The following is a 27,735-nucleotide window of genomic DNA, read 5'->3' as shown; positions in this document are numbered from 1 at the left end:
AAAAGCGCTATATAAATGCAGTCCATTTACCATTTAGAACACACAGAGATACATTTCTCAGGATGAGAACATTGTAGAAAAACCACTTCTGTGCATCATTTATTTGGAGCACGCACAAGCACCAGTGTGCACGCCTGCACATGGCAGCACTGTCAGTGTTAAAGGGCTGTACAAGCTGCTTCGTGTGTATGTATGCAGACATTCAAGGTGAAATTCTGAGACAGACTTTTGGCTGTCACCTGTTTATAGCTGTAAGATCACTAAAGTGTCCACCAGGTGGCAGTGTTGGCATTTTATGTGCAGAAAAACAGCAAATGTTCAGAAGGAAAGCATGTGAAAATAAATAAAAATGCTAACACTGCCTTTATATGCTAGCAATAGAAAAACCGCCATACCACTCATGTCGTTTTTAGATGTGAACAAGAGACAATAATGAAATAATTGAAAGATACAACAGAGTTTTTGCCATTTTGCAATACATTTATATTCACACAGTGCTCCTGCCCCAGTGGTCTCTTATAATGACAACTTTTTGTGCTGCTACAGTTTAATTTCTCTCTATAATATCGCACAGATTATTTACATTTATCTGTGTGACTCTGCACTTAAATAATCCATCTCCTGCCCATCTTTTCTTATCATTAAAGATAAAGCAATACCCTCTTTGTCTCTGTCGCAAGTGGTAAAAGTTGGAAATTTTAAACTTTTGACAGTAAGTGCCGGCACAGTGGGTGATTACTGTGCTCACATCCATTTTACCTCCTGCATTTACAGGCAACATGTGAATGCAATGCATTAAGTAACTATAACAATTCCAGTATAAATATGAAAATGCACTATTGCGTTTAGTTTGTCTCCTCCCGTACTTCAACGAACACAAGCAGCTCCAAGTTTCAGATCTCCATTAAAATAAATAAAGGTGGCTTAGAGCATCAGCAGAGATGGCCATCAGTGGTGGCCAAGCAGTTAAGTGTCAAGGTGGCTTTAGAGTATCACATAGGTTTGTATACAGATTTCTTTTCTTTGCTCTGTTTATATCGTCATATAAAACTGCTAACTTAAAAAAAAAATATATGTGTATATTTTATGGCTGTATTTTGACACGAAACATGCTCCTCTCAAAATGTGTCCGTGTCCAGTAAATCAAACGCACCCCTCTCCTATGATGTTTATTGGCAGTCAGCATCCTTATTATTGCATTGCTGCCACCTGATGCATCAGTCTGTTATAGTAGTACTAACTCCTCTCAATGAGTCCGGTGTCTTTCAAGTATTTAAAAAGCCAGTATTTAAAAACACTTCCCCCTCTCACATGATCTTATGGCTAAAATACTTCCTACAGAAACTTCTTTCAGGCCTTACAATTGATTTCCTTCAGTTTTTACTCTTTAATAGATAAACAATTCAAAAATCACGAGATACAGTTTGAGATTTTAAAGTGCTGCAGTCTGGTAATGGCATTTCACAAAACTTTATTTAAAATTCAGTTGGTCTGGTCGTGGCATTTGGCATAATTATGCAGTATTGATCAGGTGATCTTTTTAATTATTGCATCAGTTTTAAATTACTTACAAATGGCAAAAGACATTGACAATTAGTTATCATGTCTTTAAGTGTATTTTTTACTAAGGGCAAAAAGGGTGTAATTATTTATTTATTTTATAAGACACACTTAGAATTTGATAAATGTAGAATGAATGCACAAATGTACAATGAAAGCAGAATTAAAGTCAGTTAATGCAGACAGTCAGTCCATTTGTGGAAACTTATTACAGACCATAAGATAGTAAATAAATTTTAATGAACTCAAGTCTTTAGCCATATTTTGTTCCAGTATAAGAGTCAAATACCACTGTTTTTTTTAACCTAGAAAAACTGACCAAAGTGCTCTCAGAATATACCAAACTGCACCATTTTTTCCAAAATTTCCAGGGGGCATGCCCCTGGACCACCCTAGGGAACCTTGCGCCTTCAGCGCTTGGCCATCCACTCACAGAAAATGTTCAGTCAAAAAAAAAAATTCAGTTGCTTGCACCTATGGTATCAACAGAGATGGATATGATGATAAGAAATTCAACCAGTGGTCTTGTTTTGCCAATCTGTGTGTTAAACACTTGGTGATTTGGCACGTGTAGTGTTGTCTTTGTATCTGCTAATTCCCTATGATGGGTAGGTCCACAAGGTCATTTCCCTGTACTTGCACATAGGTAGGAATGGGCTGAAACACGGGAGCCTGTTGTGTGTGAAGCAGGTCAGATCATCTGACTGGAAGCACACAATACATGAACCCAGTCTTATAAGGCTGGACTTCATTCATTCAAATACTTGAAGTGTAATGTTTATTGTGCACCTTACTAAAGTTTAAACCTAAGTACTGTAATGATGATGTATTTGTTGATTTGATCAGATGTACATCTTTGAATTTGAGTGGCATTGTCTGCATGCATATCTTTTTTCAGATTACATTTCAGTTGGAGTATTCACAGTTGCAGTTTCTTTGGACCAGGCTGAATGTCTGCAGTCATACTTTTTTCCATTAATCACAGGAACACAGATGATTTATACGTATGGGCCCAACTTGTCCTCTTATAATGACACTCAGAGCATTTAATCCCCTTATTTGAAAAAATTCAATTCAGTGGAACATGTGTGTCGGGTTTTTTTTTTTGTTGTTGTTGTTTGGGACAGTGCATGTTGTTTCCGGTTCTCTACCAGTCTAATCCTGGAAGACAAACCCTGTTTCAGAAATTGTCAGTCCATGTCATGCTGTGTGGGTCCATACATGTTAAGATTGATTTTGGTTTTTCTTCTTTGTAATAAAATTTTGTTTTAATCATAAACCATGTTAAAGTTTATTACTTTATTACTTCCACCAAGGACCTTCTGTTTTGCTTGTGTATTTTATTGGATTATTAGTGGGATTACAAAATAAAATAGTGAATCAATTAATCGATAAAATTGGAGAAAATAATTATTTTTATTTAGTCTGTTATGAGTAGATGTAGTTACAAAGGGGTTTTTTTGTGTGTGTGTAATTCATTCAATTTATTTATACAGCGCCAAATCACATTTCTACCTCAAGGTGCTTCACACAAGTAAGGTCTAACCTTACCAACCGCTTTGAGCAAGCACACATGCGACAGTGGTAAGGAAAAACTCCCTCTGGTCATAATGAGGAAGAAACCTCAAGCAGACCAGACCCAGGGGGTGACCCACTCCTTAGGTGATTCTAACAGTTACAAGGGTTGTTGTTTTTTTAAAGAAATTTTACAAGAATTTCCTTACAAACAGAAGAAACAGAAAATAAAAACAGAAGAGCAACAACGACAGTCCTTAGTTTAAATTGAAAAAAAGCAGTCCATCATGGGTCTTTAGGTGGTTAAATGGGTACGTCTTGGAAGTTTAGGGCCTACTGGGATCAGTCCAGCGTCCTAGGATGCAGGGCCAGCATCTGGTAAAGGCTTCCTCCGTGCTTCGGACAGAAACAAAAAGAGCAGAAACAGTCGGCCGAAAATAGCTGCACCTAAGGCAATAATTCACCAGCAGTAAATTAACAGGTAAACAGAGAGATTACTAAAATGATTGCCGGCTGCTAGCCCTGTGCTTCACTAACCGACTCAGTATTTAGATGTAGTGAGACTGAGACCTGTTCCATTGTTATTAATATGAATTAAAAGGAGAGGAAGCATAATTCCATATTACATTAATATGCTAGCCATACGAGAAGGAGAAGAGATGCATCTTTAGTCTGGACTTGAATGTCTCTACGGAATCTGATGTTTTCTCTCTGCAGGGAGATCATTTCACAAGACAGGTGCATGATAAGAGAAGGATCTGTGGCCTGCCAACTTTTTTTAACCTTAGGGACACAAAGTACTTCTGAGAACGCAGAGCACGGGCCGTCAAAATTCTGGCAACAGCATTTTGAACTGTGGCAAGACAGAATAATACATTGTAGTAGTCCAGTGTAGAGCAGTCCATTGATTTTCTGTACCTGCTTAATACAATCAAGGGTCAGGCAAAGATGGAGCCTATGCCAGCAGTCACTGGGCCAGAGGCAGGGCACACCCTTAACAGTACACCTGTCTGTAGCAGGGCCACATGATGACAAAAAACACTCACACCTATGGTCAATTTAGAGTAACCAGTTCACCTATCCCGCATGTCTTTGGAAGTGGAATAAGATAAAGTGGATTCTGCAGGACATTACATTTTCAGTTTTTTTTTGTTGTTTTTTTTACAGAATTAATCTGACAACCATACCTGCTGTTTTTGTTTTTCTTTTGTATAAACTATCTTTGAGTTGGCAATTTGCATAGCTATAATAAGGTCACTTGTCTAAGTGTGCATACAGTGTTGTATGATTAATCACATATATCACAGTACTGAAAACAGCACCCACTATAACATATTTTACATATTAAAAAATCCTTGTACTTTAATCACCCTATTAAAGTACAGGGATTTACTGATATATTAAACTAACGATTTTGGATAAATGTGACACTAAAAAGTTACGATAATGTGAGAAAATACATTTACACAGTGGACCTATAAAACTCAATAAGACAGTAATAAACACATCATTAATAAGAACCAAAAGAAGAAAAGGGGGGGGGGGGGGAATCACAATTAAAAAAAATCCGAAAAAAGAAAAAAAAAATACAAAAAAAAAAAAACCCATACCGAGTTTCAATCATCTTTAATTTAGGAAAATATGCATTTACACATGCCTTACATCAGATGGCGCACTAGCATTATGAACCGTCTTCAGGACTAAAGTTGAATAGGACATTTCTCTAAAATCCATCAGGAGGGCGTGAATTAGTGCCATGTGACTGCTAATATTCTTCTTTAATAATAGTTAACAGCATCTTTTAAAAACATCGCAGCAGTGTCATAATTTGTCCCATAAATACAGCCGTATGTTTATTCATAACTCAATGACAAGCTCGTGAGGACTCCTAAATTTTCCTTTTATGGTCACAGTGGGCATCAGAAAAACTTGGCCAACGCATGGTGGTTTTCCTCCGAGTGTTTTATAGCTTACGGTGGCCTCGTCATCGCTGAAATATGCATCAGAAACAGCAGACTTTGAAAAAATAAAACAAACTACTTTTTGTAAGAATGATACTGTTGACATAAAAAAATGCAATAAGAAACAGTAAAGCAGCGAACTTTAAAAATAATAAAAATAAAATAATAATAAAAATAAAATCTTGGGGCAGTCTTAAGTGACACCTCAGCAAGGTCTGGGGCGGGGCTTGGGCGAGGTTGCTGGCACCCTATTGGTCAACAGCTCTCTGGCCAACAAGAGAGAAAGTCCAGGAAAAGCGTCGCAGTTTGTGGTGTAACGGGACAAGAGAGAGTTCTGAGTGGATTTAAAGAACTTTGACCTGTCAGCCGTGTGTCACAAATACCAGACCGGCAATATTTGCTGTCTTTTTTTTCTTCCCGACATTATTTGAAAATGTCTAAAGCTACATTTTGGTGGAGGGATGGAAAGGCGACGTGACCGCACAGCTGTGCGTTGATGAGGCTCCGTGAAGCCCACCGGTGTTTATCTCTGCTGGCGTCGGCACTCCGGAGTAAAAAGTCATTAAATTATTTTCCTTCAGTGACAATAAGGTGGAAACATGGCAGAACACGAGAGTCTGGAGTTTGGAAAGGCTGATTTTGTGCTTTTGGACAACGTCTCCTTGCAGGAATTCATGGCTAACCTAAAACTCAGGTAAGAGCTACCTGATTTAAAACCACTAGGGTGGCTAATATATTCACCTGACATTAGGAATGTACGTGTTTTAAAGGAATATGACAATAGTCGCTTAATTAAAGTGGCATAGCTGTCGTTCAGTATGTGCAACAGGTGCTCATTCAAGCTTCAGTTTCCTCTCTTGAATTTTTCACTGGTCCCGCCCTTAAAGGGGTCATATTGTACAACCTTACAGAAAGTTAAAATAGGTCACCAGGTGCCTTTAAAAAAATAAAAACCAAGATTTTAAAATTTGTAGCCAAAAATATTTTGTTGACACTGAGGTGCATTTCAAGTGTGTGAACTGTCCTGTTTCTTTAACCTGCAAGGAGCTGCTGCTTGCCACGCCCCTTTTCCATTTGAGAGGGCTTGTGTATTTTGCGAATTGTAGCCATTTCCAAATTGGACCTGAACCATATCAGAATTATGGTACTGCGCATGACTCCTGAGCCCTCATTTATCAAACTGTACATGGGAAAAGGTTATAAATTCTGTCATACAAACACAATTTAGTATGTGTAAGTACAAAATAAATAAATGATTAAATCCGTATTCATCAAACAGATACACGTCGGACCACTGTTTATCAATCCCAACTGTTCTAAATGGTGGATCCTAAAACCTAGAAACATCTCAGAAATTGAAATATTAATACAGTAACATGCTTTTGGAGGGAGGGCGAATATCTGTCATTTTGGGCGACTGGGCATGGACGTCAGGCCTCTGAAAATGCATACCGCACGACAGCAGCATGCTATTTGCATTATTATCACTTACTGAGATACACAACGTGGAATCACATTAACAATATTTAATGTCATTTCAAAACGCACGACACCCAGCAAACGCTGACATAAAAAGTTGGCTCACTTTAACTTTTGTCGTGTTGGCTGGGGCGCGCTGCTCTCCAAATTCACCAGTGCGTCCTCATCAAGCTGGCTGCTTTTGCTGCTGTTCATTGTCGTACTGTCCATGAGAAAATCATCCGGAATATCCATATTGGGACCAACACACACTTCTCGCCTTTTCATCTTTTCCTCTGCGGACAGTTGTTGGGCTGCGCGCGCGCTATGATGTCATTTGTTTACACGCAGCGGGCGGGTATGCTGATACTCGTTCGCTACTGCAGGCGGATATAGCCAGGTAGCGTCGACGTAAAACTATGCTAACGGGCTAGCAATGCCTCGGTAAGATAATAATACTTAATATGCAGATTAATGCATTTTATGATATTTTATCTGTAAGTAAAAGTACAAACTGGATACAGTTATGGAAGCCATAACTAAATCCTGGGGCTATTCTTATGGCTGCCGCTATAGTTGATGTTCTGTGGCTTAGTGTGTGTTGCTAGCGCCTCTTTAGTATAATGGTAAGTGTCCCTGCCGTCATGCGGGAAAGAGAGGTTTGATTCTCCGATGGAAGATTTTTTTTTTTTTTTGGTGGGAGAGACTCTGTAGCTGTTTAACGGCTATGGAGAGAGTTGCTTTCCGTAGCCGGCCATCAATTTGCCCCGTTGAAGTTTCAAATCCCATTAAATCTTGCAAGATCTCAGAGAGGTGGCCTTCACTACAAGTATATTATGTCATAATATTATATATATTATTTTAATGGATTCACAGCTGCTCTCTGACTCACTTCATTTTTTTTAACCTCCCTTCAGATCAACCAATATTTCATCTTTTAGTTATTCTTTGGGTTCATGCATTTCTGTAAGATTTGGATTGTTAAGGTTACGGTGAGGGTTACGATATCATGCCACCAACACGTCCATAAAAAGTAATATTGTGATAGATGTTTTAAATGGGGTCATATAGTGCAGTTTTAAGAATCATTTAGTCATTTTTGTTTTGTTTTTTGTTATTGACTACAACCCAGTCTGAAACAAAACTATTTCTCTGTAAATCGTCCTTAAAAACATCATGCATTTGCCTTTGATGGTCAGTACAATTGTTGGCAAAAAAAAAAACCTTGGAGAAATTCAGTTCTGAGCCTTTTATGTAACGAGCATTTTACAGAAAAGCTGCAAAGAAAACATTGTTAAAAGAAATGTAAAATGGAAAGTTCTGAACGAGATCATTCACTCTCCACAAAATTTTGTCAAATCTGCTACTTTGTGAGATCAGAAAGGCACCAGGCGCAATCACACCTCATCCACCCTCCTTTGTTCACCGGCTTTCAACATGGCATTAATTGACATTTTGTTGCAGACATCTGAGTGTGCAGTCTGACTTTTAATTTTCACGTAGAAGTTATTTCACTTTTGAGCAGCCCTTCTGTAAGAGATGCAGCACAATAAGCCATTTGTATGCTGCTGGAGTGAGACACAGACTGGGAACATTCTTTTGATGACTTATTTTGATCACACAGATATGAAATGTTTTTTGTTTTTTTTGATACTCCACCCAAAGCAGACTAGGAAAGCACCTTCTGATCAGGTCACAGACCGGTTTATGTAAGCAGTACTGTTGGTGGGTCTGAGTTAAGCACGATGGAATGCATGCTGTAGTGTCGGCTGTGTACGTCTCAGAATCACCGGCTGCCTTACTCATCTGATGTCCCTGTGAGAACTCAAACACTCAGCTGCACTTGTTTGTTGTGAAGGAGATGTCAAAATGTGAATAATGTATTTTTCTCCACAATTCCACCATGTTTCCTTTTATTCATTAATTAATTTAGGTATCCTACCGCTATTATGCATGCAACGTAATGATTAAAGCCCCGTTTACACATAGACGGTAAGAGCTCCCGGAAGCGTCCCGGAAGAGTTTTTGGCCATCTTAAGGATCACACGCCGTTGTTAACGCCGGCACTAGGGGGCGTGGCTTAGTTCCGGCTTTACCGGGAATCGTCGAAAAAATTATTCAACATGTCGAATAATTCCGGGAGCGCTCCCGGAGAATTCGTGTGATGACAGAGACAACACGAACAACGGCGTTTGATACTTTTTAATCGCCGTTTCATCCCGCCCCCTTCCTGTAGTGCCGCAGTTTACACCGCCGTAATTGGCGGCCGGCGTTGTATTCCTAACCAACGGCATGTAAAACGGCGATAGAGCCCACATCGGCGTCCTCAAAGGCGTTTTAACCGGCGACAGAGGAAGACAAAACGGCGGCGCTAGCGGACAGTACGCCGTTCTAAACGCCACCTCCCGGTTAACGGCGTTCCAAACAGACAATAGGCGGCGGTCAGTATAAAAATGCTAGCACGCTGCATGCAGGCCTCTCACTCGCGGCCAGCTCCAGATATTTTTGCAGAGAAGCTCCATTATGCCTCCTAAAAGAAAATTGGCAGCGGCAAGGACTTACCAAGAGGTCTGGTTCAGAAGCAGAGGGTAGCCCTGTGGAGAAGACGAGCAACACGTTGAGGAGGGGAAAAGGAGAGGAAAAGAAAAGGCTGAGTATGATCTCCCTCCCCCTGCAGTGACAGCTGCTTCAGCCTATTATACTCTGGGGGCAGTGCCTATATGCAAAAGTTCCTGGAGTAACGCAGGATTTGCCCGGATAAATCCAGCGGTACACAGGGCATTATCAGCGGCAGCAGAACACCGCCGTTCTCACGCACATCTTAACCTGCAATTGTAAAGGATAGAACTGGGTATTAACCCCCGTTGCCTGACGTGTGCCGGATGCTACGGCGTCAAAACGCCACTTTATTCGGCGAATTTAGCGGTGTTTTATCCGCGTATTTGCGGCTAGTACGGCGTTCAAAACGCTGGCGAAATGCTCCACCCCTTTCCACCGCGAAAACAGCTGGAACTACCGCGAACTTCGTTCTACGTACTGCCCGCCGACAAAACCATCTATGTGTAACCTGGGCTTAGCACTGATGCTAACCATTAAGTTGACAGATAGTGTTTTCGTTAAAGCAGCCATTCAGTATTTAAACATGCTATGTCAGCATAACGATGGCCCGTATCAACAGCGGGACACTCCAAACCCAAAAAGCTGGTAATTTCCCCCCAAAAAATTGTTTCTGAATACTGCCAGCTGTGGAGGCTGATGACTCGCATCTTCAAGTCATTTCCTCTGAGACAGGTAACAGCAATGGATTGAAGGGTGCAACTCATTAATAAATAATAAAAATTATAATTATTATTATAGGGTTCCCCCCCCCCAATTTTTTTCTTTTTTTCAGGGACACCCCCCTGGGGCGGGGGGCTGCATGTCTCGAGGTGCACTCCATGAAAAAAAATGTGAGGTGCTCACTGACACACAGGCTAAAGTTAAGTGATGGACTCTTTATTTATGTAATCCTGCCACAATCCTGGACTCCAGTGGCCACCGGGTAAAAAGCAGGCTGGACCCTGGACAGGCCGTCAGTCTATCCCAGGGCCACATATAGACAAATGCATTCATACGTACGGCCAATTTGAAGTTTCAGATTCACCTATCCTGCATGTCTTTGGGAACTGGCAGGAAGCCGGTGTAGCAGTATCTCTCCAAACAAATAATTACAACAATAACATTCTTTTAATGGAATGAATATTTAATTCAGTGAAAGTTGGAACAAACCATTCAACGAGGCGAAGACTCATTGAATGGTTTGTTCCAGCTTTCACCTCATGAAATATTTGTACCATTGAAGTCATTATTTGTATAATATTGGTATTCTTTCTGTATCTATCTATAGCTAATTACATTAGTAATATTCCCTATTCTGAAGTATCTTAGCCCCCTTTCAAATATACTCTACAAATATATGGACCTGACTGACACCCTGAAATATTATAGAACATCTGTCCAATATCAAGGATTCTGTACTATATTGCCAAATTCAGCCTACCAAAACCTTGGCAGTATTAAACAATGATATAGCAACCTTCAAACTATATATATATATTTGTTTTTGTTTTTTTTTTTACTATTTTTCTGGAGTCCTAGATGTATTTCAGCCTGACTAGGAGCTAAATACAGGGTGGGGGGTAAACATCCTAGGACAACTTCTCGCCCCAAGGTGGAGATATCCGTTGGGGGGATAAACTGAGACACCGGTACCCAGAGGGGACCCAAGCAAACACAAGGAGAACATGCAAACTCCACAACAGCGGTAACCTTGCTGACCACTAAGCTACCATGCCACCTCAAATTAATGTCTATTTGATGTTTTTTTTTTTTTTTTCATGTTGTTTGTTTAAAAAAATATTTCTGCCATAGGTTTTCATTGGCAGCCTGTCAAGCCTATAATCGGAGAAACATTAAAGTATGTAATAATACGTAATAGTAATAATATTAATTATTTTCTTGATTAACTAAGTAGTTGTCTGGTCAATAAAATGGTGATAAATATCAATGTTTTCCAGAGCCCAAAGTTGATGGCATCAAATTTCTTGTTTTATCCACAACCTACAGATATTCAGTTCATGGTCAGTGGAGTAAATAGTCATAAAATACACCAGAAAGTATTCACATTTAAAGTGAAATATGAGAATTTGGATTTTTTTTTTTTTACTGACTCAAAATAATGAATTGATTATCAAACTTGTTGTTGAGTGTCTGTTCATTTAATAGTCCATTAATCAGTTAGTTGTTGCAGCTGTGATGGATTGCAAATCTAACCATATTATTATCATTCCCCATCTGTAAGGGCTTTCTTTCATTCTGCAGATGCATGATTGATGGCCTGAAAATGTATTAGGACAGAGCTGAGAAGGTGTAGAAGTAAAGACCACTAATTTGAATAAAATCCATAATTCTTAACCGTGGTGGTTTACACATCCATGCTAGCAGCCAGGCATGAAGACTCGAGAGTAACCAGTGGGCACTGAATGCTTCCAACTCTGTCCCATTTTCTGTTTGTTTTCCTTCAAGCCACACAGCTCCGTCCGGAGATGGCGTGTGCAGATTATTTGTGGAGGGTGTGACCAGCCAGGAGTACTTCCTCTTTACTTTTTTTTTCCTTCAGTGCATGTGCACTGTGGAGTTAAGAATGAGGGGGAGTGGGGCCATTTAAGAAAGGGAGGCCTGTATACATGTGCACATCCCTGTCTTTTGTTTATTTTAGTCTTTTCAGTTTATGAGGGGATTTCCAGTGGTGTCATTAAATGCTTGAGATGTTCAATGTACCTCAGCCGCCCCAGTGACTGTTTATGAAACCTAATTTGGAAAAGATCATTCAGCATAGCCAGACATGGTTGTACAAGTTGACATTTACTTTGTTTGACTTGGTGTTGAACTGTGTGACCTGTTCCAGAGTGCCTCCCAATCCCTAAATAAAGTTAAGTGGGAGCCCAGTCATTTTGAAGAGATGTTTGGTCGGATAATAGTTCAACCCTAATTACTCTAGGGTCTTGAGAATTCTACTAAGTTAACCAGTCAGAGCATTGTGATTTCTTCTTAAGGCTGACTGATGAACACAGTAAGGGATAATGATAAATGTTATGTCAATAATAACAAGTGTGTTGCCCGTGGATCCCCACGGGCTCTAGATTGGGTAGTGCATCTAAAATAGGTAGCTAACATTTTTGTGGTAAGGGTGATAATAAATTAAGCAAAGCTTGTATAATGAGTTGGAATGGCATTTGAGTACAGAATGTTTTTAGAACCTCAGACCTCAACAATTTTTTTTAGAACTCATCCCTTTTGTTTCCTGTTAATGTCATTTTTTAATGTTAATTTACTGTCTTAATGTATTCATAAATTGTTTAGGTTCTTGTTATCAGATACACTATTATTTTATTTCTACTTCTATTTTGTCATTTGATTTTTAAATGGACCACAATGGAAACAAGTGTTTTCACTTTCTTGTCATCCATGTGTTTCTAATGTATTTAGAATTGTATTATGTACTTAATTGGATTTAAAATCACTCACCACGCTCACGCTTTTAATATAAAGATGATGTACCCCCCCTTGCTGGAATGGCATGAGTCCAGAAAATAGTTAGCAGCACGCATGCACACACGCACGCACAACTGCTGCAAGCAGGTGGTTTTAATTCGACAAACAAAGACAGTGGCAGAAGACATTAAAACCACTAACCATTTCACAAATGGTACTAACATGAAACTTAAGTCACTCATGGTAATAGCAGCATGAGACTTATCTAAACAGATGAAACCAATTGAGCTACAAAAACCACAATAAATCAATAACACTAACAACACTGTTAAACTAACATAAACCACAATAACATTTAAAACCTAAAAACCCCGAACTCCCATGGTGCATTGCAGCACAGCATCCATTGTTCTTGGTTAGCTAAAGTAGCTAATTTCTCCAAAAATATTTGTGCTATCAACTTTCTGTTTTCGCAGTATTCATCCTTGACCTAAAATACATAAGCATGCCAAACGGCAAATGTCACCTCTCCTCGATTTTTGAGTGATCAAAGCTATACGCGTGCGTACACACACAGGCCACTTGGCTATTATAATATAGATGAGAAGCTTTTGACATTTTTACTTGATACGGATATATCTAACAGCCTATTATATCCCAGAAATAAACACAAGAGCAGCCCAGTCAGTCTGTAGGGTTTTTTTGTTTTTTTTTTTACTTCCATATGAAAGTGCACACCCTATTGTAAAGTGTTGTTTGAACTCCCAGCAGCGAGGAAAGTTTTGGAAAGTTGCGTGGGGGGCAATGAGTGGGACCAGATGATGCCCGGAAGCAACTGTGGAAGTGAATTTGCGTCATCCTCCAAAGCTGAGGAAATTGTTGACAAAAAGTAAACACATCAGTTGTATGAAAGTGGTTTGGATCTCTCGAAAGAGATGAAACGCATACTGACTGAGCTGTTCAGCATAACACAGTAAATCTTTTGTCACTTTAAAAATGACCATACCCTCAACAAATATTAGAGATGTTTTCTGCTGAAGGAATTTGTGATGTAGTCACAGCTTTTAGTTTTATTTACAGCAGTTTAATAAGTTACAAAGCAAGCAGTTATTTTTAGTTCAGGCAGATAAAGCACATTTGCACAGTTAATTATTTACATTCTACTTTTACTATCCTTCAAACTGGCAGCATTATTAAATTATATATGTTGTGGTAAATGCCAGCCAGTTCTACTTATTGCATTAAGTGTGTGTGTGGTGGAGTCAACTGGGCTAAGTTGTGTATGTGTGTGCGCAGGAGAATTAGTAAGTTAAGATGTTACATTTGACTCCTAACAGTGAAAATGCAGTTTTTTTTTACAGACTGAAGAGTTTCCAAATGGCTTTCACTGTCACTGCTCCCTTTCATTAACCTGATAGTTAATTGAAACCCACAGTGATCCCATGAGTCAAACGTGGCAACAATAAAGATTCCTGACAAACCATGGAATGGACACAAGGGCTCAGTCCGCCTTTCTCTTATGCTTCTCTGTTTAAAATGGAATCCGACGGTTGTAAACACATTTCCTGATATTCATTTGCATGTTTAATTGTCAAGTCAGCTCATTTGTCTGTTCCACCAGTCAGGCACTGTTTTTATTGCTGCTAAATGCTTTTCTTTATAGAGGACGGCCTTGTTTTGTCTTTCCTTTGGAATCTAGTAAAAACATTCTGGCAAACCGCTGGAGGTTTCCCAAATAACAGCCTGATATTTTTTCATTTATTTTCATTTATATAGCACCAAATCACAACAAAGTTGCCTCAAGGCGCTTCACACAAGTATGTTCTAACCTTACCAACCCTCAGAGCAAGCACATAGGCGATGGTAGTAAGGAAAAACTGCCTCTGATGATTTGAGGAAGAAACCTCAAGCAGACCAGACTCAAAGGGGTGACCCTCTGCTTGAGCCATGCTACAGACACAATTCACAAAACAAATATAAAGGAAATTCTTCCAGTGCACAGGACACGAGGGTTGCAGAAACAGATGGAGCCGTACTTCAAACAGAGAGGAAAAAAGTACAGAATCAAGCATGGGAAAGACAACAAATACAGTATAATTTGTCAGCATTAAGCAACAAGAAAAACAGAAGCAATACTAAGGTGATCGCCGGCCACTAGCCCGAACCTTCACTTAAAGACCCAGAATTTAGATAAAGTTGAGGCCGCTTCCTAAGAAATTATTTTAAGAGTAAAAAGCATAGTAACATAGTACTATGCCAGTATGCTAGCCATACGAAAGGGAGAATAAGTACGTCTTAAGTCTGGACTTGAAAGTCTCTATTATACACCAAAAGGTGTGACAGCACCACAATATGTCATGTCATCTGATCTGTTTTCTTTGAGGAGTTTAATAATGTCAAATTTTGATCAGAACTGGCTTAGCCTAAAAATTTTAGTTTGTATTTTTGATTTGAATGTGAATCATCTACATGAAGGTGGTGCTTATTTAATGCAGATGTTTAAAACTTCTTTAAGTGGCTGTTCTGGTGAATTTGAAATGATTTTAAAATGTTGTAAAATTGATCCATTTAAATAAAAGTGTTCTTTTTTTTAGGGAAGTGAAAATGTGTAGAAAGTGGGGGGGACGACTGTTTATTTGATACCATGGACTGCTCCAAGTGATTTGACCTTTGATCCCATCTGCTGAGTGTTGGAGGACTTTGAACAGGAAGGTTGCAGTAATATGTAAGAGGGCAAAGAAGCAGGAATCTGGCCAATCCTCGCTTTGCTGCTCAGGTTTCATTGCTTCCTGCAGATCCTTTTTTTGGGGGGGGTGGAGCACCATCTGTGTGGACATTCTAACTTTTGAAAATCAATATTGTGATATTATTCCTATGTTGTAAAGGCCCGTAGACTGAGTGTTACACAGCTTGAAATTTAGCGTCAACTGTATTTGGCCACATAATTACATAGTTACCGGTTATTGGCTTGGAGTCAGGTGCATAAGTATTAAGGTTGACTGTAAGGTTGATATAAGGTTGACTATTTTATTACCTCTGCCAACGAAGTTGGAAGTTTTGTTTTCACCCCTGTTTCTTTATCTGTTTGTTTCTGTTTGTGACCAGCCTGGAGTCCACAATTTTTCATAAATCATTATGAAAGTTTTACTGAAGATTCATATCCTGAAAGGCAAGAACTGATTCCATTTTCAAGGTCATAGGTCCAGGGTCAAAGTCAGGTAAAATGTTGGAAAATTGGGAAAATCCCTATCTTTAACATTGAATGTCAAAAAAAAGATCAAATTGCTTTCATATTATGTAGGATGGTATGGTTTATCGACTGACAAAGGTTGATCCAGATTACAGATTTTGTGGCCATTTAAATTTAACATTGAAACCCCCATTTAATGTATATTTTGCATTATATCTTAATCAAACATGCCCAAATCACTCTCATATTTGAAAGTGAGGTGCAGACTGGCACTCACTATCGCCTGACAGTTTGATCCAGATCTGATCCAGGCTGTGAATTTTGTTGACATTTGAATTTAATATTGACAATCCCATTTGGTGTGCATTTTGCATTATATCTGTCAAAATTGCCTTAGTCACTCTAATTTATCTCTTATGGATTCACCTACACCACCAAAATTGTGTGGATGTTCCAATTTTTTGCTTGTTTGTCTATATTCCAGTTATCAGTCGGAAACCAAGTGCCGAAAAGCAATGACTAATTGTGCATAGCATAGATAACCAATGTTCTGTGAAGTAAGTTCCTTCGGCTGCTCCCTTGTTTGCACTCGGGGTCGCCACAGCAAATCCAAGGTGGATCTGCATGTTGAATTGGCACAGGTTTTACGCCGGATGCCCTTCCTGACGCAACTCCACATTACATGGAGAAATGTGGGTGGGATTTGAACCCGGAGCCTTCTGAACTGAAACCAAGCGCATTAACCACTTGGCCACCACCCCTGCTAACCAATGTTCTGTGAAAATGATCTGAAAAAGAATTCAGAAACCGAAAAAGTTTGAAATCAAACAAAACTGACAACACCGCAAAAAAAAAAAAAACTTTAATTCAAGTGCATAAACTAAATACATACTCTGACATTTGATCACATCTAATTTAGCTTATGAAAAGCCACTTCTAACAGGACTTTGACCTCATAATTTTTTCTAAGGAAGGTTTGTGCTCTAAGAGCACGGTGCTGTAGTTAATTCAGGTAGTTCATCACAAAAAATTTAATGCGACCTGCATCTAAAACTTGCACCAACTCCTACTGAACTGCTTAGCTTGCTGCCACCACGACGCTAACCCCGGATAAGTGGCACTAAATGTATGAATGGAAAACATAGATGACAAAGCGTGGGGGGCATCATTGTGTAAACTTGATTGATGATCTTTAGTTACTGTAGAACAGGACAGGTTCTCTCAGCCTTGTTGCACATCACCACCTCACAACAGTCTGATAAAGATGTAGAGAAGTAGGTGCAGCATATATTGAACTTTGTAATGTGACGGGGCTCGTTCTTCAAACACCAGGAAGAAAATTAAAGAAGACAGATTTTAAATTGGATCCAGATATGCCTGAAAAGTTACTCAACTCTTTCCTGCACCAAGGATCTTATCTCCACGTAATTTACTTCAAATTCATCTTCTGCTTTAGGAGTTAAGGTGTGCAATTTGCATAGTGACAGACAAACACATGGGGTAATTGCAATGACCTCCTCCCTCTTGTCAAACAAAACACTCCACTTACAATATTGTGCTTTGGTCCAAAAGCTTTTTAGGCCACTGTCATTTCCTGCATGAGAGCTCTCATATTTATCCAGTATTTTTTTTTTTTTCATGGTTCATTCTTCAGCAATGAAACCAAAGTCAGTCTTCAGAACACACAATCCCAGCAGTCATATCTGCACAGTGGAGCAAAGGTGAAAGTGGGAGATAGTTTTGAGCAGAATATGCTAAATCTTCTTATTACAGAATTGTAATATTCGTGGTGGCCAGCCACAGGAAGTGAAATATTTATGGATGATCTCAGACGGACAGTGTTTTCCTATTGGCTTCCATCTCATTTATCCAGTTGCTTTAACGCTTGCGTAGTCCAGTAGTAGGAGAGTCTAATGTCAAACTATAGACTCGTGTACAGTAGCTGTGATAGATGATGTGCTTACTGAGCATTATTTTTTTTCTGCCAGGACTGACAAAAGCTCCTTTTTGTAAGTTGTGTCTTCTTACTTCAGTGCCTCAGACTTCAGCCTCCATCCTGCAGCTTTACTAGGGGATTGCTTTCTGATCACGAAGAAAAAGCATCTCCCTCAAAACGGTGAATTCATAGATGTACCGCCACATACTTCCCCTGTAATGAAAGTCCATTCTCACCACAAGAATTTCCATACAACTGCCTGTAATCTGAAACACATTACCCTCATTGCATAAACAAGAGCTGCGCTTGTGCAGCTTTATTTACCCTTAAAATAAGTTCAAGTCTTGAAGACTCTCATTTGTGGACTGCCCGCATTGGCAGGCGGGGTCGGGACTAGGCCATTTAGGACAATCCTACTGCTTTTTATGCCTTCTTTCTGACTTCACTGCCATTTAGTCCTCTACATGTTAACTGTTTGCTCTCTTCCTTTGGCTGTTTAATATTGTTTGTGCAGTTTTTTTAACTGTACTTTTGCTTTTTTTTTTAATTGTGGCGAAGTGAAACGTGTAATTTATAGGGGTGCAAGGGATTATAAAACCCACAGTTTGGATAACGTTTTTTTGTCAGATGAAAAAAGAAAAATATAACTTTCCTTTCCAATTACTAAATAATGAAAAGAAAATGCCCCAAGACCCTAACCCTAACTACCAACCATCATGACACCATCTGTGCTTGGCCCTAGATAGCACAGGGATGGCATGTCATGCACACAATCCATCGTCAACTCTTGATATTTTGGAGTGAATCTTTCAGTGTTGAGATCCTGATGTGCACAGAGCCTGCACCAGGCTACTTCAACCCATGCACAATACAGCAGATGCAGTCTAATTTAATGGGGGTGGGAAAAATATCAATACTATATTGCTAGATTTAAATTTGTGTTATGAGAACCCATTTTTAATGTCCAGAATCAAATAATTCAAATTCAGTTGCTGTTGTAGACCTAATGTATGTATTACATGATGTGACCTCCATTTTAAAATGGCTACAAAAAAGGCTGGACCATGAGAAATTTCCTCAGAGATAAAATTGAGCACTAAGGATTGTTTACTTAAAAAGACTGCCAACCAGAGAATAAAAAAATGAAGGATGAATAAAGTCTTTATTTGTATATTTAAAGGTTGCAATGTTGCTAATTCATCATTAGTGAAATGTGATGGACCAAGGTAGGAATCTGAGCAGGCTGCTCAGTTTTGTGCGGCCCACTGCACCATACAGTTTTTACTTTGAGCATGAAAAAACAGTTCCCTGCTTGATGTGCTCTGGTGCACATTATGGTATACCAATTAAACAGACACTGCCCAACCCAAAAAATACTTTTACCACCTTTCATACAGCCAACTCTGGTGTTAAAAATGCATTGGCAGGCAGGTATTTTACATCGAGTGTTTTAATTATTGCATGACCAAATATGCAGTATGCTTCTGCTGGGGAGGGGGGGAACCCTCAAAAATGTGATGTGCATTTAATTTTTTATATGATTTATGATACACAGCCTTTAGACATGTATTATTATACTTTTTTCTTTGTCTAGTGTTACAAAAAGCAAACAAATCAAAATAAATTGAAATATAAAACTGCAAATCTTGTAGAATCACATTTCTCAGGGATTGTAATACGTATCGAATTGGCACCCAGGTATTGTGATACATATCAGGAGATGACTGTATTGTGTCCACCCCAGCTTTAAAAATGATGCAGATGCACAAGTGTTTTGATTTCGCTGCATCTCTGCATTGAGATTTATGCAATTATTACTTTAAAAACAATTCATTGTGATGATAAATCTGTATTTCACACTATAATTTAAACTTTGCATTTAATCAGCAGTTCATATGTATGTTGTACTGTCGGTGGGGTTGGGTGGGGGGGTGACATTCTGTATAGATCACAGATCAACTTTACATGACTAGTAACTTACCGGTGTCAATAAATCACAAATTCCAGGTTCATTATTCCAAAAAATCTCCAAAATTCCAGGGACCCTGTGTTTGGCTTCTGTGAGTTTCATCTGCAAACATTTTAAACTGTTCACCAAAAGAGGTTTAATTTTCACCCTGGCTACAGGCACAGTCTCAGTGGAAGGTGTAAACTGTTAGGCTTCCCATTAAAGCAGTCTGGCTCATGATTTAACAAGCAACCGCATCCTCAGTCTGCAACATTACCCTCAGACACAACTTCTCACAAGCTTTGTTCTACGGCACACAAAACATGATGTGAGCCTCAGTTACTGGCGTGAGTGAGTGTGAATGTTTTCAGCAGTCGTATCACATTATGTTTTTAGGAATCCCTCATGATGTTGCCCGTACATGTGCGGTTGGTTGTGTTGTTGTTGTTGTCATGCCCACCTGTTAGCGCTGTGCTTTGATGGAAGTGGAATTCACCACACATCACTTCACAACCATGAGGTCACACAGTCTTGTGCTTTTAATTTTTTCTTCCAGTGTTTGCTATTTGTTTTTAATAAAAATATTTTAGTTCTGTACAAACCTCTTTTTTTTTTTTTTCCTCTCTCTGTCATGTCATTAAACGTTGTCCATATGTCTGCTCTGCTCGTCCCTGCCCTGTTGTTAGCATTGATGGCAATTAGAGTACTTTCCTGAAATAGCAGGTTGCGTAACGTCTGGCTCTTCTGGATCAACTCCATTCTGGTTTTCTTTTTTTTTTTTTTTTTTTTCTTTGGTCCCTCCCATTGATCCAGTCACTCCTTGTGATAGTTGAGCCTACCATGTTCATTGCTTCTAGTGTTAAAACATAAACTGGTTATACATCAAAGCTGAATTCAGCCAGGTCTTACTCCCTACAATCGGACCTCCAATCTTATTTGTAGCATTTAAGTCCTGTTTTTGAGTCTTTGCATGTTTCGAATTTCTGTTTTTGCTTTTTGAAATTATGCTACATTAACTGGTTTTGTGTTGCTGTGGATGGTGCATGCATGTGTAAGGAGTGTGGCTGATCTCAACCAGCCAAGAAAGTGCGTCAGCCACCTGATCTGCCACCAGGTTGTTTACACATGGCTCCCATTTCCTTCTTAGCTACTTGCCTCATGGGAACATTCTCATGTGAGTTGGTGGAACATGCTGGCTGATGTTTGAACACGGCATGAGGCCTGTCTTTGTATGTTTTTCCTGTGCAAACGTGGAAAAAAAAAACAAGATAGGTGCAGCTATCACTTCTGATTATTTGTGTCTATAAAGAGTCTAAATTTACTCTGCCTGCTCAGGGAGCAAAACAAATGGTAGATTTATGGAGCCATTGTTGTAGCAAAAGTATTTGCAAATGCGTATTTTGATCCACAAATGTGTAACCACATCCACAAATGTGTTTAAAAAAAATCTGTGCATGTGTAACCGTGCATCTGTGAAAATCAGGCCACTCGATTGGATGTGTTCTTACATGTAACTTTTGACACACTTCTGCTGTGTTAGATCTGTAAATGCATACAGCGATTTGTACTTGTGTGGAGACTAACCACCGGGGGCAGAATCACTAATGATATCATAGTAGAGAAGCTTGAATCTTTGACTGGACTGGGTTGCTTAACGTGAGGACGTTTCGCTTCAAATCACAGAAGCTTCCTCAGCTAAAATTCTTGCTCTGGTAGTCTGACTTCTGTCTGACCCTTGTCGAGGAGAACAAACAGAAGCCACAAAAGCTGGAGTTTTAAACCTAACCAGACGCCTCCTACTGGGAGACAGACTGCTATAGGCTAGTGACTGAACAATTGCTTTAATTAGCACCTATTGTGCTCTAGTTAGCACCCTCCTAATGACAGGGTAGCTGTCCCTCCTAACGAAGGACTGATGCCTCTCCTGATGGCGTGAATGACTCATTACCATGACCAAAAGACTGAAACTGCTTTGATCTGAGTACCCCATTATAAACAGGGGACAAAGTGTGTCTCAGACCCCCTCCCCGGTTAAGGCTGGGTTTCAGCTGTTTCACATACAACCCCTGGCAAAAATTATGGAATCACCAGCCTCGGAGGATGTTCATTCAGTTGTTTAATTTTGTAGAAAAAAAAGCAGATCACAGACATGACACAAAACTAAAGTCATTTCAAATGGCAACTTTCTGGCTTTAAGAAACACTGTAAGAAATCAGGAAAAAAAATTGTGGCAGTCAGTAACAGTTACTTTTTTAGACCAAGCAGAAGGAAAAAAATATGGAATCACTCAATTCTGAGGAATAAATTATGGAATCACCCTGTAAATTTTCATCCCCAAAACTAACACCTGCATCAAATCAGATCAAACTCTTAAAAGAGGGTAAATCATCACGCAATGTTGCAAAAGATGTTGGTTGTTCACAGTCAGCTGTGTCTAAACTCTGGACCAAATACAAACATGGGAAGGTTTTTAAAGGCAAACATACTGGTAAACCAAGGAAGACATCAAAGCGTCAAGACAGAAAACTTAAAGCAATATGTCTCAAAAATCGAAAATGCACAACAAAACAAATGAGGAATGAATGGGAGGAAACTGGAGTCAACGTCTGTGACCGAACTGTAAGAAACCGCCTAAAGGAAATGGGATTTACATACAGAAAAGCTAAACGAAAGCCATCATTAACACCTAAACAGAAAAAAACAAGGTTACAATGGGCTAAGGAAAAGCAATCGTGGACTGTGGATGACTGGATGAAAGTCATATTCAGTGATGAATCTCAAATCTGCATTGGGCAAGGTGATGATGCTGGAACTTTTGTTTGGTGCCGTTCCAATGAGATTTGTAAAGATGACTGCCTGAAGAGAGCATGTAAATTTCCACAGTCATTGATGATATGGGACTGCATGTCAGGTAAAGGCACTGGGGAGATGGCTGTCATTACATCATCAATAAATGCACAAGTTTACGTTGATATTTTGGACACTTTTCTTATCCCATCAATTGAAAGGATGTTTGGGGATGATATCATTTTTCAAGATAATAATGCATCTTGCCATAGAGCAAAAACTGTGAAAACATTCCTTGCAAAAAGACACTTTGGGTCAATGTCATGGCCTGCAAATATTCCAGCTCTTAATCCAATTGAAAATCTTTGGTGGAAGTTGAAGAAAATGGTCCATGACAAGGCTCCAACCTGCAAAGCTGGCAACAGCAATCAGAGAAAGTTGGAGCCAGACTGATGAAGAGTACTGTTTGTCACTCATTAAGTCCATGCCTCAGAGACTGCAAGCTGATATAAAAGCCAGAGGTGGTGCAACAAAATACTAGTGATGTGTTGGAGCGTTCTTTTGTTTTTCATGATTCCATAATTTATTCCTCAGAATTGAGTGATTCCATATTTTTTTTTTCCTCTGCTTGGTCTAAAAAAGTAACCGTTACTGACTACCACAATTTTTTTCCTGATTTCTTATAGTGTTTCTTAAAGCCAGAAAGTTGCCATTTGAAATGACTTTAGTTTTGTGTCATGTCTGTGATCTGCTTTTTTTTTTCTACAAAATTAAACAACTGAATGAACATCCTCCGAGGCCGGTGATTCCATAATTTTTGCCAGGGGTTGTAGAATGCCTCTTTCACCCCTCTCTCAAATCATTTCTTCTCTCTGGCTAAGATTTTAACTTCCTTGTCCTCAAACGTGTGGTTAGTGTCTTTAAGGTGGAGATGAACTGCAGACTGAGGTCCACTGGCGCCCTCTCTGCGGTGCTGGTATAGCCTTTTGTGTAAAGGTTGCTTAGTCTCACCTATGTAGTGTTCGTTGCAGTTTTTCTGACATCTGATAGAATACGCTACATTGCTCTGTTTGTAACTAGGGATCCTGTCCTTAGGATGAACTAATTTCTGTCTCAAGGTGTTAACAGGTTTAAAGTAAACTGGGATTTTGTGCTCGCTGAAGATCCTCTGTAGTTTTTCCCCTACTCCTGCTAAATAAGGGAGAGACACTCCTCTTCTGCGATTTGAAGCGAAACGTCCTCGCTTCAAGCAACCCAGTCCAGTTGAAGATTCAAGATTCTCTACTATGGAACCCACCTGGACAACTGAGAGCCTACACAGAAACACCAATGATATCAGTCACCGCTACCGTTTTAAGCCTGGCCGAGCCCTCAGAGAACATCTTTGAGGGCATGTTTTGTTTTTTCTGTTTTCGGAGACCAGGAACATGAGTGGATCTTCTTGCATCTTTAATTTTAAGTAAACACAAAAATAAAATGGTAATATAAGAAAATGTTAACACATATATACTAGTTCCCCGGGGCCTGCTCCCAGTTGAAAGTACCTGGGAGACGACCAAGGGGTATCCCTCATCAGGTGTCCAAACTACCTCAGCTGGCTCCTTTCCATGTGAAGAAGCAGCGGCTCTACTCAAGGGGTATCCCTCATCAGGTGCCCAAACTACCTCAGCTGGCTCCTTTCCATGTGAAGAAGCAGCGGCTCTACTCAGAGTCCCTCCCATACTTACTGATTTTCAAAAGAAAAACAATGTGTGATCTTTCATTTCACAGAAATGAGGTTTTTTTTTTTTTTTTTAACTTCTAGCTTACACTAGCAGCTCATAGACTGTGTATAGGGGAGAAATCACTGATTCTTCTTCAGTTGTCCAACATGTAAAAAAAAATGGAGACGGTATTTCAGTTTTTGGGCCCCACAACATGGCGGTCTCCATGAGAGGGCCCACTCCCATATAGATTTGAAGGGCTCATTCTACACTTCTGAAAACACACAAATTTTTGCAGGTTAATTATGCATTAATAAACAGATTATGACTTAACACCCCTGACTCCTACACACTCAGCTTTAACCATGAAACAGAATCCACATGCAGTATTATTGGTGGATATGAGCTGAAATTTTGTTAAATTTGAAGGTGAAAATGGGAATTTTGCATGTAAAAGTAAAGAAACTCTTCACAGCAATTAGTAAAATGTGTGTGCTTCTATCATGGTGTGAAAGTAATCATTATTGAGTTTAAAATTAAATCATGCTCAACTGTTTTTTTTTTTTCAAGGAACTCTAAATGATGTGCTTAATGGGCATTTAGCTGAGTGCTGTAGCGGAGCGAGTGGAGGCATCATCACTATCATCATGTCTGTTTGGGTTTATGTCACTGCACATGCTGATGTTTTGGATGTTATTGTGCTGGCAAACGAGAGCTCTTTCTCCTGTTTGTCATTCACTTGCATCATTAAATGGCATTAAAAGTGAGAGATGGATTTGTTTATGCTTTCCAACAGAGCCATTAACTAATAAAAGATTTACGTAAGTGTACGGCAGTAGGGAGGTTCGGGGGTTGGTACTTTTGAAGGTCCTGGGTTCAATTCCATCACTGCCCTTTTCCTTTCTCTTTGGCGTTATATGTTCTCCCAGTGCCTGTGTGGGCTTCCTCTGGGTACTCCGGTTTCCTCCCACCATAAAAACATGCACATTTCGGATGATGCTTCTGTGACTGCCCTTGACTAAGATTGTGCCTGTAAACCTTGAGTTGGTCCCTGGGTGCTGGACTGCCACCGCCCACTCTGACTGTTTGGCTTGTGTCTAACTATAAATGGGCTGGGTTGAATGCAGAGGACTAATTTCGTTGTATGTATAATGATAAACAATGGCTCTTCTGTGCTCTCATAATCGCTCTCCCTGCTCAGAGTCCCGGCGTACGCCAGCTGTGCCGGTAGCAGAGAAATTGCCTCCTGTGATTTAGCTCTGAAATTGATTTTGGCCCATGGGAGGGTGGCTGTGTTGATGGGCTGGTATTTGTACAGACAGTCTGGGAGCTGCTGTTTAGCACTAAGCAGGCTTTACAGAACAGCGGAAAATCCCCTAATGCACAGTCCAGATGTCTGATGGCTGCAGACTGTGAAGAAGGCCTCAGCATCGCAGTACATAAAAGGACTAAAACTGAATAGAGCAGAATGTCTGGGCTCAAGGTTTTGGATTCTACTGTGGTGGGTTCCCAAATTAAAATTGTGCTGTGTTTTTGCTGATCTTGAATAACAAGTGAAAGAGCCTTTGCAAGAGTCTATTTTTATTGAATCTGTAAGTAGTCCACGCAGATTTAAAGGAGCTTTGCATGAAAAAACAATTAATTTAATGTTAACAAGGCATCTCCAGGAAGATGTGGAGGGACGCTGTGATTGTTAGAGTCCCTGCTGCAGATTAAATACCCTGTGACATCAAAGAACACATACAGTGTCGGTGGATCTTTTTACATAAATGGTGGATGGAATTGCACTAAATACAGTAAAATCTGTCCTTTTTTATTTATTTGCATGAAGCTTGATTCACTCACTGCATTTCTCCTTTTACATCATTGCAGTACACTTAAATTTTTTTTTATACTTTTTTATGTCTCTTAGCCTTTGAATGCAGTTCTGTCCTCCACTCCCAGCTTCTTTAGGTATATAATTAGTTCTAGCTGCATGCACGCTCAGTCTGTTGCTTGACAGGAATTTCACCTAGTCACACATTTTTATTGCCCAAAAGTGTGGTGTTGTAAAAAAAAATTATTGTGAAGGGTTTGCCTCCATAAATGTTGCAATTTAGTTTCACATATTTGTGATGTTCTTGGTGTAAAATGTCCTTAATTCCAAGTTTAACTGAAATTGTGGGATGTGCACTAAAAGAATCTGGCATTTCCCACTGAAAAACTCAAAGTGTAACGTACGATGCACTGAATGCACAAGATATAAACATCATAGTTTTAGGAGCAGAATTTTAGCTGCGTTTTGTCCTTATTTTTGTTTATTTAATTTTATTTAATCATCACATTGGTGGAGGTAACTTTTTCAGTGCACTTTTAAGCATAGCATCTCAAAAAGATATGGAGAGGTTTTAGTGACACTTGAGTGCTATCTTTTCTTTTTTTTTTACATTATCTTTATTTGCAACTTTTAAAAAAAGCATACAGTATGTGTGTGTGTGTGTGTGTGTGTGTGTGTGTGTATATATATATATATATATATATATATATATATATATATATATATATATATATATATATATATATATATATATATATATATATATATATATATATATATATATATATATATATATATATATATATATATGAGAGAGAGAGAGAGAGAAACAATTGGGTAGAATCTCTTCACTCACCCTGACCAATAAAAAAGTCAGGGAAAACACAAAAGGAAGAAAAGTGCTTTAGTTGCAAAAAAAAAAAAAAAAAAAATCACTCACTCATCTTCAACTGCTTATTCCAATTAAAGGTCACGGCAGGGGGGAGCCTATCCCAGCAGTCATAGGGTGTGATGGGGGTACACCCTGGAGAGGATGCCAGTCTGTTGTAGGGCCACATATAGACAAACACACATTCACACCCGCATGCACATCTACAGACAGTTTTTGAAGTTTCCAGTCCACCTAACCTGCATGTCTTTTGATGTGGGAGGAAGCCGGAGCACCCAGAGGAAACCTACAGAAACATCAGAATCAGAAGAAGTTTATTGCCACTGCCAATGAACAGGATTCACAGACTAGGAATTTGCTTCGATATAATGGTGCAACATTAAACAGAGAGCAATATAAAATGCTAAGATAAAATATACAATATGTGCCAAAATAAGACAAAACATAAGATAAAAAAAATGACATATGAAAGGCTGTGTGCAACAGAAAAACAAAGAATAGAAACAGAAAAAAACAGTGCAGTGGGAGGAGTGCAATTAAAACCAAAGTACATTGTCTAAAGTGACCCGTGATAAAATAATAAAGTGACAGAGTTAAGGTTAAGGTGACTGAGTTATGAGGAGTTCATGAGTCTAACGGCAGAGGGGAAGAAACTGTTCTTATGGCGGGAGGTTCTGGTCCGGATGGACCGTAGCCTCCTGCCCGAGGGGAGTGGTTTGAATAGACTGTGTGCAGGGTGAGAAGGGTCGGTTGTGATCCGACCTGCTCGGCCCAGAGTCCTGGAGACGTGCAGGTCGTGGAGAGATGGAAGGCTACAGCCGATCACCTTCTCAGCAGAGGCCACAATGCGCTGCAGTCTGTGTCTGTCCCTGGCTGTGGCCCCGGCGTACCACACCATGATGGAGGAGCAGAGGATGGACTCGATGATGGCCGTGTAGA

At 39.5% G+C, this 27,735-nt stretch overlaps 1 protein-coding gene across 1 annotated transcript in view; it reads left to right on the top strand.

Moving 5' to 3' along the window:
* The first annotated feature begins 5,327 nt into the window (after positions 1 to 5,327).
* Positions 5,328 to 27,735, top strand: part of myo1d (myosin 1D) — a 150,237-nt gene continuing 127,829 nt past the window's right edge. Inside the window, exon 1 of the mRNA XM_034194268.1 lies at positions 5,328 to 5,730. Within this exon, the coding sequence (XP_034050159.1) occupies positions 5,636 to 5,730 (95 nt within the window). The 5' untranslated portion in view covers positions 5,328 to 5,635. The remainder of the gene's footprint in view (positions 5,731 to 27,735) is intronic.

This window comes from Thalassophryne amazonica, chromosome 18 (genome assembly GCF_902500255.1).
Source record: "Thalassophryne amazonica chromosome 18, fThaAma1.1, whole genome shotgun sequence".
In the NCBI taxonomy this organism is placed as follows: Eukaryota; Metazoa; Chordata; class Actinopteri; order Batrachoidiformes; family Batrachoididae; genus Thalassophryne; species Thalassophryne amazonica.
The sequence above is the reverse complement of the archived record's forward strand: the minus strand, read 5'-3'. Positions and strand labels throughout refer to the sequence as shown.